Here is an 18,562-nt window from a genome sequence, read left to right as displayed (position 1 = left end):
CCTTGTATAATAACATAATAGCAACAACAACAAATCAACAACAACACCAAAAAGATACATTCCAGAGATAGCTAGAGCCAAATGGCTCTATCTGTAGAGAGGTCTAATTTGCAGCACATGACCTCCGTTTTGCCCCGCACATCTGAAAACACCTCCCCCTTGATTTGGAGCAGAGCTGTGATCGTCTGTCTTCAATCAAATTGGGGTTCATTAGTGCCTTACCCAATCCTGCAGTTTTCTTCCCACTGCACGTGGGCACATCGGCAACATCATCTGTCTCCTCGGCCACTACCGAGCATGCTACCCTTGGGGCATATTGTACAGGACCCCTTTCTTCGTATTTCTTCAACATATTCACATGGAAAACCTTCTTTGTGTCATCTATCAGTATCTCATAATCCGTGTCATTTTTCTTCCGCGTCAGACGGTAATGGCCCTTCCACTGGATCAATAACTTGTCTTGATCTGTGGGTAGCAGGCTGAGAACCTTGTCGCCCGGATTCAGATTCCTGTGAGTGGCTTTCTTGTCATAGTAGCCCTTATAGCGTTCGTGAGCCCTTTCCAGGCCTTGATGTGCAAGCCTGCATGTTTCCGCCATTTTGTCCCCAAACTCAAGAGCGTACGTGTATGTTGTCTTGAGATCTGATGCAGTCTCCTTATTAGCCCACAGCTCTTTGAGTATTGCAAGTGGACTTCTAACGGTTCTCCCATATAACGTCTCGAGAGGCGAGAAACCAGGACTCGTTTGCAGTACTTCGCGGTAAGCGAACAAAAGAGCTGGAAGATATCTATCCTAATCAGTAGGTCTCTCCTGGCACATTTTCTTGATCATATTTTTGAGGGTGCCGTTGAACCGCTCTACAAGCCCATTACACATGGGATGGTAAGGCGTCAGTAACTGCCTTACTGACAAAAGGCGGTTAACCTCCTTCATTAGTTCTGACGTGAAGTTCGAGCCCCGGTCACTCAAAACTTCCCCCGGGAACCCATAACGCGAAAACATTTCCACAAGACCCTCCGCCACTTGGATACTGTCAATAGTCCTCAGTGGAATAGCGTCAGGATAACGAGTGACCACGTCAACCAGAGTAAGCACATATCTATTGCCTTAGGCAGATACTTTAGAGATTGGCCCCATAAGGTCAATAGCCACTCGTTGAAACGGTAGGTTGATGGCTGGCATCTTGCCCAGAGGTACGGGATCATCTCTTCCCTTTGGAACTGTGCGCTGGCACACGTCACATGAGCGAACGGAGCGTTTAACGTCACTCTGGACAAGAACTCCTCGGTGATCCTAGACACCGTTTTTTGAACACCTTGCTGTCCGGCCATAATGGCGTCATGACCTAAGCGCAACACGGTCTCTCTCATACCTTTCGTCCACACGAGCTGTTGGACCCGCCTTCCTGAGCTAAATATGCATTCCCTGTACAGAAGACCGTTTACCATTTGATATTCGAATGACGTACGACTCCTCTTTTCACTTTTTCCCCCGACTCTTTCGAAGCAGGCCTTCAAGCTTGGGTCTTCTCTTTGCCTAATTGCAATTTCGCCCAGTGTTACGCTCAGGCACATCGTAACGGGAGTAGAGCGGACGCTGCATTGCTCGGGCTGTCGCCTGAGCCCTTGTCTCCACGGCCGACGAGAAATTGACTGCCCCATCACCCACCTGAGCTGTCGAGGGCCTTTCCTCTTTTGGGTGTTCTTCAACATCGATTAACCTCCACTCTGGATCGGGGTCCCCGACACTTCTTGCACCCGTAATGTTTCCCAAGATGAGATTGTAGATGGGTTGTAGTGTTTTCACAACAGCTATTCTGGTTGCTGTTTGCTCTTTTGTATACTACCAGAGAGACGCGTCAGCTTCGACCTCAATGTGGTGGACATCCCATGTGTATTGGCGGACTAATTTCGCTGGAACTGACGATGTGTGGTGTCGTTATCACCTGTGGCCAGAAATTGAAATAACTCTGCTCCTCAGCGCTCAGCCGCTCCCTCCTTTATTGAGGAAAAAGCGATACGTGCCGACGCCAACCCTCCAAAACTGCGCCGAAAAAGTGTGACATGGAACTCACCTTGGCCGCAGGCGCGTAACGCATCCTGCGTCGGCGGCGCGATGGGAGCATTGAGGCGAACGGGTGAGGAGGAGAGGAAAGCGCGGACGACTGACGATGACGACTTCATAGAACTTGCCGTGCACACCTGCCGCAAACCCCCATGGAATGTACTGTCAACGTTATTCCTAAGAATAAAGAATCTGCCGAGAAGCCTTGATTTTACTCTAATAATATAAATGTAACTGTCACACCTTAGCCTGTTGCATAACTCCTTAAGATAACTGAGGTGTCTTAGTGCAGATTACAACTGCAACATTCAGCGCCGAGACGTTTCTTTTGCCCTTCTGACCCAGTCAGCTGAATTTGATAGCCACTGTGGCTTGCTAGCAAGTTTAGCACTCTCCTTGTGGCAGATCCTGTCGAGGTTCCACAACGATGCGAAAGCTGATGGAGCTATCGTATTGTCACCGACAAACGGTCGAAGCACTCAAACCAGGTTCAATTAGACGTGCTGGGAGTGCAAGACAGCAGGGAGCTCGGGTGAGGAAGAAGACGAAACCTCTAGCCCCTTCAGTGCGCAAGGCATGTCAAGTCCCATCTAAAACAGTTCGGCCGCAGTATGGCGCCACTGGATTGCTTGGTACTGTGGCATTACTCCCCCTCTCTGAAGGGCAACGACTCGGTGCCGCAACAATGAGAAGCAGGAAGGCAAGGGACGGCGAATGTTCCGGCGGCTGGTGTAGACACACCTGAAGCGCTAGCGGGTTTGGTAAGGCTTCATCCATGCGACATGGATGACTTCGGTGTTCTGCCGTCTAGAGGAGCGAACTGTTCCCTGGGGGACAACTTCATAGTTCACCTCACTGACTTGGCAGAGTACCTCGTAGGGGCCAAAATATCGGCGCAGAAGCTTTTCGGAGCGCCCACGCATGCGGATTGGGCTCCAAACCCAGACTTGTTCGCCGGGCTGATAACTAACAGCTCAGTGGCGGAGGTTATAGCGGCGAGCGTTGAGGGCTTGCTGGTGCCGGACGCGCTGTCGGGCGAGTTGGCGGGTGGCCTCGGCGTGACGAACGAATTGGGCTGCACCCATAACAGATGAGGTACTACTAGTCGGAAGCAACTTGGCGTCCAGCATGGTTGTGGCTTCGCGACCATGCACTAAACGAAATGGAGTGAAACATGTCGTTTCTTGTAGAGCTGTGTTATAGGCAAATGTGACGTAAGGGAGTATGGCATCCCAGTTGCGATGGTCTGCGTCGACATACATGGAAATCATGTCGGCGATTGTCTTGTTGAGCCGTTCGGTTAGTCCTTTCATTTGAGGGTGGTAAGCTGTTGTTTTGCGGTGACTTGTGCCACTAAGCTGCATAACCCTTTATATCCCACAGGTGTCTCACGAGGTGAAGATTGCTGAAATCTATATTTTTAAAGAGTTCATGTTCATGGAAAGACACGTGAAAAAAGTTAAAACGATTCCTCTTCATTTTATAGGAAATTTTATTATGCCACAAACGTTGCAGCTAGGAGTGGGGGGTAGAAATTCTTCGAAAATTTAGGATGCATGAAATTTCTCAAAGCAGTTGTTTTTAGTGCATCCACGCACAAATACACAGAACACTTTTTGCAAAAAAACCTTGTGCGCCTGGTGCATGAGCTTAACTTGCACATGGGGCCGTTTTTTTGCGCCACTTTCACTGGCCAATGGCCAACATTGTCGTGCCGCACAGAATGTTCAACATGATGGGCTCTCTTTGAAACAACTCCAGCTGCTGAGCCTGATGCCTTCAGTGAACCAGTTGGTGACACAACACTCGCAGGCACAGGATCATCACCATCCCGGTTCAATCTGGGCATGCCCTCGAGTGAGCGCATCAATCCAAGTGCCACCCGGAACTTGAAGTCAGTCAGCTGCATATCTGCCGATTTCGCTTTGCGGTAATGCAGAAAAGCGTTCACAACCGCAAGATCGATAAGGTGAAGGCATATCCTTTTGTACCACTTCTTTGTTTTCAAGTCATTTCTGTAAAATGATAGAAGCATATCTGCTTTGTCTACTCCACCCATGCTCTGGTTGTACACCCTAATGATGTTGGGCCTCTGCGCATCCACATAAGTCTTTGTCTTTCTGTCGTAGCGCCTGCATGTATCAAAAGGTTCAATGCTGTGGATGTTTGATGCAGCTGTCACTGTGCGGTTGTCGTTCCAGGCACAGATGACAATTCCTGTGCTCTTTTCTGAGCGGAAGTCTAGTGATCCTCTCTCTGCTTTTTTCAATTCTTTTTCAGTTTTCAGAGGGCAGTTCCCAGATCTTGTTTTTCTGATGGTGGCAGTCGCTCCAAGTCCTCTCAGTTTCGTTTCATTTAAAAGCTCGATGGAAGCGAAGAAGTTGTCGAAAAATACTTCTGTTCCCGGAGGGCAATCATGAGTGAGTCGCAAAACGACCTTCCCACTTTCGCCTACGTCTTCCGGGCTGTTCGGGGGGTCTTCGATTAGGTTGTCACCATACATGTAAAGCCGATATACGTATCCAGACCGGCCTGCCAGGGCCCAAGCTTTGTAGCCCCATTTCTTAGGCTTACTCTTCATATAAACCTTCAGAATGTCTGCCCTTGAAAGGGATAATCATTTCATCTACAGCAACGCAAGTTTCAAGTTTGGCAGCTTGTGAAAATGTGTTGTTTAGGCTCGTAAGCACATGTCGCACCTTATGGAGACAGTCATAGCCTTCTTCTCCTTTTTCCCGCGCTTCATCATTGTTCCCTGCATGAAATAGGGACATGATTTCGTCGAACCTGTTTCTTGTCATGCAGTCGGCGATTTCCGCTTGACGAGTGTTCGCTGACCAGTACACCCTTCTAAAAGGAAGGTCAACAACAGACATGTAAAGGACAATGCCAATAAACTTGCGCATCTCGAGGACTGACACCGGAAGGATTCGCGTGAGATTTTCTTGGGTCCTGAATCTGTTCGTTTCGAAAGTGAGGAACTCAATGAGGTCAGAGTCAACGAGTTTTAGGAACATGCTCAAGGGGCTCTTCACTCTTTCTAAACCATCCGCAGGCTTCAAAACACTTTCTTCCCCTCCCCGATTGATATTGATGTCCTTTTTCACCCAGTGCCAAATCTTTGTTTGCTTCTTTTTGGTTGATGTGACCTGCACTTCTTCACTGTCTGAAGAGCTTTCGCTGACATTCTGCACTGTTCTCTCCTGCGGCGTGTATTCTTAATCGCAATCCGACCCCTCCAAGTTTTCGTCCTCACTTCCACTAGGGTATTCGAAAAGAATTGCTTGAATTTCTTTGTCAGTCAAGCGCTGCCTGCATATGAAAAAACGTTCTTCAAAATCAATGCACCAACACAAGTCGCTGCTAGACGAGTATGAAGGTTCACTTGATGGAAATTAAATTCGGTGCCACAAATACTCTGACATAAGCGCTCAATGAAATCATACTCGTTCATGCATTTCTCTGGAAGGATGGACCCAGCTTCCTGGCTGCCACAAATGTGTATGTAAGCTGAACGAAGTGAAATGCTCTACAAGGAGCAGTCGTAGCAACATGAAACTGCGTAAGTATATTCGCTAGACTTCCGCAAAACTGCTGTCAGTGTTTTCAATATTAAATTATCAGAGTTCAGGTTACCACAACAGAAAAATAACGCACACTTACCGCCTTGGCCGGCTGCACGTGGAGTCCATGTTTTCGACGCTCAAAAGGCTGTTGTGCGGTCCCCGTGGCGCCATCTACTGACAGTGAGTGCAAGCACCAGCTGCCACGTTCGTGGCAGCTAGGAACACGGGGTTCCTAGAGCATATTTTCTACCTCGAAAAAAATTCAAATAACTGCCACGTTTGTGGCACCTGGGATGCAAAGGGATAACCTCCCGCGTAAGGGCCGAGGTGAACACCGTTCCCCTGTCAGTTACAATGATGATGGGTGCACCGTGACGAAGCACAATATTTGAACGAAAAAGCTCGCAATTTCGTCAGCGGTACCATGAGGGAGATCTTTAGTTTCACAGTACCGGCTGAGGTAGTCTGTGGCGACCACAATGTAGCGGTTACCCAGCGAGGACTCCGGAAATGGGCCGAGTAAGTCCATGTTGTCTTGATGGAAGGGGACTTGTGGCGAATCAATAGGCTGCAGTAGTCCGGCTGGCTTAGTCGGCGGCGTCTTGCAACGTTGGCACTCGCGGCAAGCTCTGATGTAACGCTGGACAATTGCAGCAACGCTGGGCCAGTAGTACTTTTGGCGTATCCGCGCCAAAGTGCGGGAAAAACCAAGGTGACCAGAAGATGGGTCATCATGGCACGCCTGCAGGACTTTGTCGCGCAAGGCCGCAGGTACGACGAGCAGATAGGCAGCTTCCGTTGGGTTGTAGTTTTTCTTATACAGAACGCCATCGCGCACACAGAATGATGACAGTCCACATGAGAAGATTCGCAGGGGTGACGCAGCGCTTCCTTCAAGATACTCAATGAGAGGCCGTAGTTCACTGTCGTCTCTTTGGTGTTGAGTGAGGACAGACGTGGAGATGGCGCCGAGAAAAATAGAATCGTCGTCGGAATCAGCTCGGTTATTCTCGATAGGAGCACGAGACAGACAGTCGGCATCACTGTGCTTCCTACCGGACTTATAAACGATGGTGACATCGAACTCTTGAAGGCGAAGGCTCCAGCGTGCAAGCCGTCCCGACGGATCTTTGAGGGTCGCCAGCCAACAAAGCGAATGGTGATTACTGACGACTCTAAAAGGGTGGCCGTGTAAATACGTTCGAAATTTGGTCACTGCCCACAGAATTGCCAGGCATTCTTTTTCAGTTGTGAAATAGTTCGCCTCCGAGCGTGACAAGGTGCGCCTTGCATATGCGATGACACGTTCGATACCATCCTGCCACTGCACAAGGATCGCACCGAGGCTGATATTGCTGGCGCTGGCGTCGGCTGACTCATCAAAGTGGCCAAGGATGGCCGTACTCTGGAGACGAGTTTGGAGGTCTTCAAAGGCGTTCTGTTCCTCCAGGCCCCAGAAAAACGGTTCGGAATCTTTCGTGAGGCGGGTAAGGGGTTCAGCGATCTGGGAGAAGTTCTGCACAAAACGCCGATAATAGGCGCAGAGACCCAGAAAGCGGTGCACTCTTCGCTTATCGGTTTTTGGCCTACCGGTTCTGGTTCCTCTGTTTCGGCATCATGTCCGGATGCTCGGTCTGTTGCGTATCCTCGACCTATCCTGTTTGCCTCCAGATTTCCCTTGACACTCTTGTGTCTCCGTATCCAAACTACTGCGTGTGTGTTTCAGTTGTTTTTGTTTGGGTCCTTCGAGCGGAGAATTCTCAACGCCTTTTGCCCAACTCTGCCGTTCATATAATTTTGGGATGCTGCCTGTGAGTTTGTTAGGATTGTTAGTGATTTGCCTAGTCTATTGCCTTCTGCTACCGCAAGAGCTACGGCTGCTTCCTCGGCTTCGATTGCTTTGCAGTGCAGTTCTTGATCGTTATGCTGGTGGCCTCTTTTATGTTCGAGTCAACCATTGTTGCTACTTTATGTTTATATCTTTCTTCTACCCTTAGACTCAAATATGTGACAGCATCTACATATACTGTATCAACTCGGGTAGCCAGCGTTCTGTGGACATATTCTGCCCTTGCCTCCCTTCTTGCTGCATGCAGGCTCGGGTCCATATTTCTGGGTATTGATGCTACCCTGATGGTTCTCCGAACTTCGTCTGGTATTGCTTGGGTCCTTTGGAGCTCCCTTAGGGTCGATTCTCCGCAGTACCCGACTAGAAGTCTTCTTCCCGTCTCGATTTGTTGTAATCTTTGGTACTGCGCAATTTCTTGTGCCTCTTGAAGCTCTTTGAAATTGTTGCGTATTCCCAAGGCCAACAGTTTCTCTGGCGCTGTTGATTGCAGTAGCTGCAGCACCTTTTTCAGGGTCTTTCTTAGGATGGTGCCGATTTGTTGTATTTTGCCTCGGTTACAGTTGTAGTATTATGGTAGCTTGTATGTCACCCTGCTGACCACAAGGCTTTTCATTAGCTTGATAGTGTCAGCCTCCTTCATGCCATATCTCTTTCTGGATACTCTGCCGATCATTCTAGCCACCTGATTGGTTGCTGTCTTTACCAGGGCTAGGGCGTGGGTACATCGTTGGTTTGTTTGCAGCCACATTCCTAGAATCCTGCATTTGGTCACTCTGGGATACGCTGCCCTTCTATGTAGATTTCTGTGATGTCTTCTTCCTCATTTTTGATTTTCCTTCTTTTTCTTATTCTCAAAAGTGTCGATTTCTCTGTTGAGCATTCTAATCCACATGCTTTGACATATCATCCTATGCACGTTGCGGCTTCTTGCAGTCTGTACTCCTGCATTCCCAGTGGGGTATGTTCTGTCCAGATGGTAATGTCGTCAGCGTACATTGCGTGTCGTATGCCGTCAATCTCCCCCAGTGTTCGGGCCAGCCCTTCATTGCTATGTTGAAGAGGATGGGGGATATGACTGATCCTTGCGGTGTGCCTTTGTTTGGGGTGTTGAACTTGTCCGTTCTGAGCTCTCCTAACCCGATGGTTGCCGTCCTGTCTGTTAGGAATGCCTTAACGTAGCCGTACGTTCTTTTTCCGCAATTTAGGTCTTCTAGCCCCGTTAGAATGACTCTCTTCACTCTGTCAGCCTTGCTGTAGAAGCTGTCGTTGAGCTTATTGTTTGATTCCTCAAGGGTCTGATGTTGAGACATTACACGAGGGAGTCGGCGTAACAAGGCAAAAAAAAATTCAATAAAAATTGTGATGAATTGTTATCGATCAGTGATAGTGGCAGCTTCTGTGGGCAGATCATTTGTCTCATGCTGTGCACAAGAAGAATCACTGCTGAAAAGTTGTATGGGGTTGTGACGCTATGGCCTCTTTTTATGTACTGGTTCTTTTTTTATGCACGGTCATGGTAATGAAACCATGGCCGTGCTGTTCTTGGTTAGGTTTGACTGTGCAGAATTTTGGGCACACAATACGAGAATTTGACTATGCACAATTTTACCTTTTGGTCATGTTGGCAAGTTTGGAAAGTATTATCCTAGAATATACATACTGCAACTTGCCTAGTCGTTCCTGCATATGCTGAACATCTTTTGACACAGGGATTACCAAGCTTTCTACCTTTGAATGCACAACAAAGTGGCACATGCCAAGGGTTAAAAGCAAAAGACCCAGCTGAACCTGTTAGTAATAAGAGTGCTTACATTTCAAAGCAAGGTTTTCTTTATTTTTGACACTATATGTCAATATTTTGTCCTTTACCAGCTCAGCAATACTCATCTGTTTGCCCAACACAGGACACTTAACTTCAACAAGGATTTTTTTTCCATTTTGAATTGCAATCCCATCAGGTCTGTAGCCTAACCATGGTAACTCGGGGACAACTATGAGCCCCAGCCTGTTGACCTTAGCATTCTGCATGTGTCCGTATTCATGAACAGAAAGCGGTTCATTTTCTTTACCATATGATGTTGCTTGGTTGCCAGCAAAAGTGCAGTTCTGGAAAATTCTTTCCATTTTTGCCCATGTTCGACTTGCTGTTTCTACAAAAGTGTCGAGTTCTCTGCAGATGCTACCGGTTATTTTTTTTTCTTTCGCTTTGCCAGAATGTGCATTGCTGACTGACGGTGCATTCACACAGGTGTTTTGCCCTGTCTGCTGTCAGGCACACCTCACTCTCGTAAAATGCTCTTTTGTGGTTAGCATCTCAAGAGAGAACCTCTTGATTGACATTCTCATTTCACTACTGAAGTTTTCAAAAAACGGAAACTTTGCACAGTCTCTCAGAGGAGAGTTTGCATGCTCATCTGAAAATAAACTTTCAAGAGTGTAAGGAACATCTGTAGTGTTGTGTGCTTGCAGAGTGTGAGTGTGCTGTTTTCTTATATGTGTCTTATGCTTCGCATGTGCAGACTCTGGTGCAGTTTCCATCAATTCCTTGAGGATGTCCTTTTGCATGTTTTGAGAAAATCTTTTTGTTGTTGGTCGGTGGACATGACAAAATGCGTTTACTGGTCGTGGCTCCAACAAGTTGCATGTGGCAACACAGCCCCACTGCTACTGAACATCTGTGCAGGACAGTAGATCTAGGCTCTGTTTGCTTGCACTGAACATGGAAAATAAAAGGATTAACAAAACTGAGTTTTTCACCCTCATGCTATTACTTTTTATGTAGACAAGCCCGTCTTACTAACAGGCAACCAAATCAAGACAGCTTAAGACGTGCTTGTGACTGTTATGCGTTAAGTACACAGCACTCCGTTGAAGCGTTTTAGATAGGTGCGTGGACTACAGTCATTTCAGTTCCTGCGAGTCAATGTCTTTCTGTGCAAAAATTAAATACCTTTCCACTATAAAAATGATACCTACCTATTTCGACTGACATCGTGTGAAATCATTTTCCTTTCTCTATCGTGACATCTCGGGGACTTTATGCTGTTATGGCGGCCTGCCTACTTACCTGTTAGGGCATCTCCATAAACATTCGTATGCATCGCACTTCCGCAATTCTCGTACGCGCCGCCGAAGACTCTTTTCAAGGCGAGCAAAAGCCTCAGCTGTGTTTTTAGTACCTGGGTTTCGGGACCGTACTTTATTTCAGAAGACAAGGTTAGAAACTTGCAACCACCAACTCAAGTTAACGAGCTGAAATTCCTCTCAATGATCGTGGCCACAGTCTCGTGCAGTTCTGCGTCCTGAAGCCAGCAGGATCTTATGCCGTGCTCCGCTGCATACGCCACCTGCAACGCAAAGATGTGTTGACATTTTTGGAAGGCGAGTAGAAGCCTCAGCTGTGATTTCATTTCCGTTTACGGAAGGTAAAGAACTGGTTAACGCGAAATGGATAAGTGCATGCATGACAGAATAAGTACAATATCGAATTACATGAAAAACAAGATGATCTGCAAGTTTCTTGGATGCCCTGTGCAGCTTTGAAGTCTGCTGAAGGCGCCGCTGTTTCCTACTTTTGGAAAATGAATTACGAGAGGAGCACGCTGCATTTCAGTGGACGTAGCGTTTGACTAGAATATATCCTTTCCGCTTCAAAAGGAAGAGTTGAAACGCTCCTTCACGACCTGTGTGACCAGGTATGGGTGCCAGTGAGTCATGCCTTTGTGTTTTGGAAAAAGTGAAGGAGGTTATGTCTATGCACGTGTCTTCAGCCTAACATTTGTGTATATATGCTAGAGGCCATTCACTACCTACATGGCAGCCTGGACGTCTTCCCTCGTGACAACTATGGCAGTAAAAAATGTCCGGAAACTGGCAGCAAAATTGTCCACCAAACGCCTATATTTAATCCCCGACAATCCCCGACAAACTGCTCTTGGCCGTCGTCCCGGAGAATCCACCATTGACCTTTAGCGTGACCTATGTGTGACATCATACCAGCTGTGGAAAAGCAGGGCCCCAACTCGGCTCGTCGCGATCGTCCCAGCGAATCCTCCATGCTGCAGTTGCACGCCGCTGCGGCGAGGAGCGCTCGCTGTACGTGACGTCATGCCAGCTGTGGTAAAGCGGCCCCCCCCAACTCGGCTCGTCGCGATCGTCCCAGCGAATCCTCCACGCGCCGCTGCTGTGGGGGAGGGGCTCGCTCTACGTGACGTCATGCCAGCTGTGGAAAAGCGGCCCCCCAACTCGGCTCGTCGCAGTCGTCCCAGCGAATCCTCCACGGTATGTCGGATGATGTGTATAAGGTGAAGCTGCAACGATGTGCTGCGGCTAAGAAGCGGCGGCGTGCGGAAGAAACGGATGAAGAGCAGGAACAACGTTTAGCTTAACGGCGTGCATATTGTAGTCGTTATGGAGAGTGCGAAAGAGATGCAACAATGACAGAACGAAGCAAGCAAGAGGCAGCGCGCTCAAGAGACTCCAGAAGAACGCGCCGCAAGACTCGAGAAGCGCCGTTACACAGATGGGGTTAGAAGTGACACCTCCCTTAGTGACTCTTCAACTGCAGAAGAGACCGCTTTGAATTCTCGAGAGCATCGCAATGAGACGCTGCGTAGACGATGTGCCGAGGAAACAAAGCTTTCGCAATTCGACTTGGATTAACCAGAGCTAAACCACAGACAATTTTTAAGAGTATTTCCTACTTTCTGAAGCAGTGTAGCTTCTAGCTGTTTTATTGCTGTACTATCTCCCTTACGTCCTGCTCCGTTAGGCGCTGATGCACTCCGTATTGATTGCAACTCGTCGCGTTCAATGCAGACATGAGTTCTTCACCACTAATGTCACCTTCCTCGTGCAAAGAAGATTCCAACAAACTGCACTGAGTTCTTATGCCTTTAATTTCTTCTCTTATTTGCTCAATTACTTGTTTAAGTTTGATATTCTCTTTAGCAATTGTACAGCCAACGAAAGAGGGCGGTGGTAGGGTAACTAGCGACACCCAACTGCTCACCTTGTTTTGAGCGTCGGCAGATGTCCCCACGTCCCCCCTAAGCACCTCTGTCTCCTTCACCTCCTCCACCGCGTTGCTGCTGGTGTTGCTGCTGCACACCCTTGGATTGGTCCTTCCCGGCTCCTCACGAATTGTTGCCCCTGCTGCTGCAGCCGCCGCCAGTGGCCGCCTTGTGGCCACCAGGACCGCCACGCTTGCGATGTCTGTATTTTCCGAAGCACTCCACTGATCCCGTGTGATGGGCTTCTCCACAGATGAGGCAGATTGGTTCACATTCGAGCTTGTTCCCCGATTTGACTTCCCCACACTCCGGGCATCACGTTCGGTCTGGATTGCGGCACACGTCCACTCGATGGCCGACCGCCCCGCATTTCGTGCAGGCTGGGGTAGTCTTCCGGTAGAGTCTAACCTGTACAGCTTCGTTCCAGTAGAAGATGTAATAAGACACGCGGTGTCCTTTGAAGCTGATCACCGCCACGTTTGTCCTTCCTAGCTTCCATGCATTGATGATTTTTGCCTCGTCCAAGTAGATGACTTCCGAAATTTCTCGGTCACCTCCGGATCCAGTTGAATTACTCCACAACAGGAGTCCTCGATGGGCTTGAGGCATGCCTGGACTGCTTGCTTCTTGCCGTCGAGTGTGAGTTCTCCCACGGCGAGCACCTGCCATATATACTCAGGATTCCGGATGCCTACATATATGATGTTTTGGTCCTAAGCAGGCCAAATGGATAGCTCATACCTGGATTGAGGGATCCCCGTAGCCGCACTGAGAACCTCCCCTATTTTGTTAGACGCAGGTGCGACGTGATAGCTGCCAACGTCCTCACTGCTGCCGCCGTGATACACCTGCTACCGATTCACATTTTGTTGCCTCCGTTCTGTGTTTTTCACATCACATACTCCGTGAGTTGATCAAAAACTGGTTGGCTTGTTCCCGGAGCTTGAATTTCAACGACCCAGGAAACACAGCCATCTTCAAGACATCTATTTCTTGGCTAGTTTAGCCAAGCAGGTTAGCTACAAGGCATCTTTTTCAAGCCATTAGCTGTTATTAGCCATCTTCAAGCTCAGCATTTTTTCTGCTAATGCTCCCTCCAGTATGGTCTTGAAGATGTCTCAGTAAGCTTTGGCCCAGAACATGCGTAGATATTGCAGACCTGTACTCAAATGGTCTCATTCAATGCCTGTCTGATTCGTAGCGCTTACTGGAATATTATTTTGCAGGCTATCCACGTAGAAATACTGAATTGTTAGGAATTCTGAGTTTCAGGGGAGATGCTACTCAAAGACACTTTTTCATTAATATTTGACTTAGAGCTATGAAATTCTGGCTTTTAACTTAGTTTTTTATGCTGGTTTCAAATCTGCAACTAGTTTTATTGTAAGTTGCATAGTTTTTTTTTTATTCAGTGACAATGTGCAAAATGTATACTTTTATGCCCCCTGTTTTTGTCATACTAAAAACTTCCATGCTCACAGACAATTGATAGCTCATTTTGATCCATATAAACTGTATAGTGCCAAAAACTAATTATAAAGTGCATATAGAATGTGCGAATGAAGTGAAAAATTTTCAACCTGGTAGTGTACATTTTCACGACATCACCATGTGGAAAGTAATTTTTTTTGTAAATATCTGGTCAGTATTTACATTTGACTGAGATAACGGCACTCCTCACATCTCAGAGAAAATGTGTGCAAAATTTCATTCTGATACGATCACCAGAAGTACCAAAAACAAGAAGGGCAAACTCAAAAAATTGCCCAAAATTGCATTTTGAGAAAAATGGATTTGAAGTTAAAATTACATGTTTATTTAGAAAAGAGAGCTTCAATTTCAATCAAACTTTGGCACAAAGGAAGCAAGTTGTCCCTAAAGCAGCCACTGCCACTAGAAACATCCTGCAGCATACGTCTCCCCCTCACGGCCCTTGCGAGTGGACTCCTCGACATGCGCTTTTTTTTCAGTGTGCGGCGATTTGCTCTCGCTTCCGCAGTCAGCTTCAGGGACATTTTTTCCTGCCTTGTCGTGTCTCTGGATGTGCCAAGCTCCACCAGGCCTACAGGTGGAAGCACGCCCAGTTCTTCGAGGACACGGTCAAAGCTGGTGTGCCCCCTGTTGAACCAGAGTACCGCCAAGGCAGTGGCCGTTTCCACTACATACCGAGAGGCAAATCTTGTTTTAGGGCAGAGAAGCCATATCTTGCTGTTCAAGGACTCGGAAGCATTTTGGGTCTTGCCTTGGATGCACCTGGCCAGCAACTTCTCGTCGGTTAGCCTCTTGTAGATGGGCAAGATCGCCTTTCCCTGGGCCTTGGTCAGTAGCGGTGTGTGGGCTGGTGCACGCTCACCCATCGCTTCGGCTCGCCGGTGCTTGCACCAGGATGCTGCTCCCTCAGGACAGAACTTATGGCTACTAGCCCCATCGGACGAGCATGAATGGAAATATGAGGCCCAAATTGCTCTGTACATTCCCTGGACGCTGCCCCTGTTGCTAGTAATAGCAACCTGATAGTAGGTCTGCAGCTTCAGGATTGCAGGCTCCTTTAGTTTTTCCCCTCTTGGCAGGGGTTCCTTTAGCTTGCGGAGAGCAGTTCCGAGGCGCTTTGCCACATGGTTGGTACAATCTTCTTTTTCAATAGGGACACCACTGTAGGCATTGGCCTCTACAACTGCCGCATAGGCTTTCGAATCCCCGTCGCTTAGGAACTTCCTGAAATGCAGTGGCGTGTCGTAAGAGCGGCTTCTCTGCCATATACGCACTGCAGCTTCAGTCTCCATAGCGTTGGACGAGCAGTCAACATTCTTCTCACACACAGGGCCATGAAAAGCCTGCCAGACTTCTTCCTCCTCATCTGGCAGGACCCTGTGCCGGCTGCATGCAAGGCAGTAATTTGAAAGGACCTCGAAGTCCAAGCAAAGGCCAGTATCCAGGGAAATAACTGTCCCAATGCCATTGTGGCTTTTATGGCCGCGTTTCTGCCATGTGCCATCAAACATCACGGCAATATTATCCCCGCCGACGTCGCTCTTTGTAATGGCCCGCGATTTCTCGAGGTTCTCTGAGACTGCACTCATCGCAGCATCGTGTACTTTCCTGTTGATTGCAGCGAAAGATTTATGATGCATTGGCTTATGGAGTCCAATAATTGCGGTAAAGCGTACCAGCTGGTCATATCCCATTCCTATTGAACGGGCCGCCACAGCAGCTTTGACATTGACGGCGAAGCTTTCACGCGAGCTCCCGCCGTCATAGTCCCGGCTTGCGTTGTTGGAGGCGTCGCTGCACGTCACAACTCGCCGCGATGTATAGGTTGCGGAAAGAACACTTTGTGGGCACGCACAGTTCTCACAGAGTAGTTCAAGGAATGAAGCGAGTCCTTTGCGCTTCGCGGCCGGCTCCCGGACTCGAAGTCCCGAACGCTGGCATGTTGGGCAAATCGCGCCGCTCACGAGAATGTTCAGCGCTGTCAAATCAATAAGGACAGATGACGCCTCATCACAGGCTCTTTCCTCACCTTGGAAATATCCAATCTTCTTTTCTGAAGCACTCACATATTCTATTGCTGCTCCGAATTCCCCGGAGGCATCTGAAACACTAGGATGATTGGCGTCGGGTCCGACGCCGCTAGGCCTAATCGCCGCGGATCGAGTTGTCGCTGGACGAGCCTTCACCTTCGACTTTCGCCGTCGTCCTCGATATTTGTGAATAGAACGGTGTTTCACAGCACGATGACTTCGCTTGCTCGATCCTGCTTCATCCATGACCGAAGATTGAGTTGGCTCACGATCGTCACACTGAAGCGTCCCTCGACGGAGCATGGACCCAGCAAGGAGGCTTCGCCACATGTACGCGCACGGCGGCCAATGGCGGGCCCCGAATCGTACCACGTGATTTAAAAACCCAGTCGCAGCGCTCGAGAAACGCGGCAAAGGCATGCTTTTTTTTATTATTTCTTGCACTGCCGAAACCCGGCAACTGTGGTGATCGGGAGAATGCGGCTTGGCTGATCTCCTCACGCGATCCGCAGCGGCGAGCAACCATGCTGTGCCGCCCGCGAGACGCTCAAAAATAGCGTACTTTCGGTCTTTTAACATCCACCTTGTGCTCTTTAATCGCAATTTTAGCCCATTTCCCGTTCAAATTCAGCTTTGATATTTATTTTCATAAAAATGGAGATACTAAATTTGACAAAACAAGCAAAAACAAAAAATCAATAATTTTCGTAAAAACCCGCGTTTTTCGACCCGCATCTCCCCTTCAGGTGGAATCAATATACTGGTTTCAGCCATGCTGCAGAATAGTCTCATCAGTTGAGCATATGGTGAATGTTACGTTTAAAAGCATGTTAACCAATGTTAAGCATGTTAACCAACTAATAATATAAAACAATAGTAATATAAACCTTGCTCTTCTATTTATTGAAATTTACAAAGACAAAAGGTGTAAATTTATCACTCTGACTTTCAGTGAACATGAAAAACTAAATGGTCAGGCAGTTCAAAATTCAGAAATATAAAACTGCTCAGACATTGTAAAATTACAAATAAATACAGCAGGTTTCAATATGTGACCAATAAATCAAGTGGAAAACGAACAAATACAGAACTAGTTGAAACTGTAAAATTAAAAATAAACACAGGCCTTACTGTCACAGGAACTTTTAGTGACTAGAAGACTTGTTGCCAGAAATTTCAATAACCAGGATACAAAAAATGAGCAGTTCACTTTTAACACAAAGAACCACTTCAATGTGATATCCTCCTGAGACCCAGAGTGAATTTAGGATCATGATTTTTGGTGAAACTTTCAGAAATGCCTTTTCTTAGTGCATTGGTAGAAAGTGTCACGCAATTTTGCAGTATCATAAATTCTTTGGCCGGTGGCGTAATGTCCAATATATTGGACATCAGGTCTCAAGGCCTTTGTATACCTATATTGCTGAAGAAGCAAGTAAATTCAAATTGTTCACTAAACAAAGAAGACAAATTCAAATAACTGCATAAAAATGTATATTTGCTTCATCAAAACGACTTTTCGAAGAGATACAGCTGTTTATTTTAAAATACATTGCACTTTTGTATTCCAAGAACCTGAATTGTTTGACAACAAATTTTGCCATTTCTATTAGTTCAGGAATTTCACAATAATTTCAAGAAAATAAACATCAGAACAACAGTGGTGCACAAAATTACTCTAGAAAAACATCAGTGCTTTGAGTGTGCTTCCTCAAAGCAGCGTCTTTCTTTGGTGATGCAAAAGAACATTTGGCATTTTGTGCAGAAGAATTTCGTTTTCATTGAACATCCTTCCCACCTGCAACGAGAAGCATGGGGTATGTCGGCCAGCCTTGGCATGTGGCCCAGTGTTTTCGTTCTAGCCTCAGCTGGAGGCAGGGCAGCCCGTTTTTGTGGGGGACTCCAGAGAGTGTCATCATCATCACTGCTTGGCTCGCTGCACTGGGCGACAAGAACGTCAGCTACCGACATCCGAAAGTCTAAAAATTTGAAGATGTCTTTTTGCTTCTTCTGTAAGCTGCGCATGTCTTGCGTGTACAGGATCCATGCGTTACACAATGCCATGTCAAACAGGTGAAAAATGCAGCGTATGGTCCACTTCTTAACACGTGCCTTCATGCGGTAGAAGCTTAACATGTGATCGGCCATGTCAACTCCTTCCATGTTAGCATTGTATGCCTGCACAATGTGGGGCCTTGGGACATCTATGTGCCTTTTTTGTTTGGCGCACCACCGCCGACAAGTGTCTTCTGGTTCTTTTGCATGCAATGATGACATGAGTGTCACGGGTTTGTTGTCATACCATCTGACAACCATCTGTTTGTCATCGTTCCGCACCCACATCTCTGATGTGCCTCGCCCTTGCACTTTAAGCTGCGATTCAGAGGAAAGCTTGACGTTCTTTGGCACACGGTTATTCATAACTGTACCAGTCCCTGCAATCTCCTTCTCGACCAGCTTGTCTAGGAGCCCCGGAGAAGTAAAATACCTGTCGAAAAAGAGCTTCGTCCCTTTCGTCAGGCTTTGCGTCAGCCTCAACACGGCAGATT

General features: G+C 47.5%; 2 protein-coding genes across 5 annotated transcripts in view; one reads left to right on the top strand and one right to left on the bottom strand.

Moving 5' to 3' along the window:
* Window positions 1-18,562, top strand: part of LOC144107038 (uncharacterized) — a 439,706-nt gene that overhangs the window by 51,903 nt on the left and 369,241 nt on the right. The gene's annotated exons all lie outside the window — the stretch shown is intronic.
* On the bottom strand, window positions 10,336-16,760 carry LOC144107026 (uncharacterized). The gene has a single exon (XM_077640011.1). It carries the CDS (start codon window positions 16,590-16,592, stop codon window positions 14,307-14,309), a length of 2,286 nt encoding a protein of 761 aa, XP_077496137.1. The 5' UTR covers window positions 16,593-16,760; the 3' UTR covers window positions 10,336-14,306.

Source organism: Amblyomma americanum, chromosome 10 (genome assembly GCF_052857255.1).
Source record: "Amblyomma americanum isolate KBUSLIRL-KWMA chromosome 10, ASM5285725v1, whole genome shotgun sequence".
NCBI classification, from domain to species: Eukaryota; Metazoa; Arthropoda; class Arachnida; order Ixodida; family Ixodidae; genus Amblyomma; species Amblyomma americanum.
The sequence above is the reverse complement of the archived record's forward strand: the minus strand, read 5'-3'. Positions and strand labels throughout refer to the sequence as shown.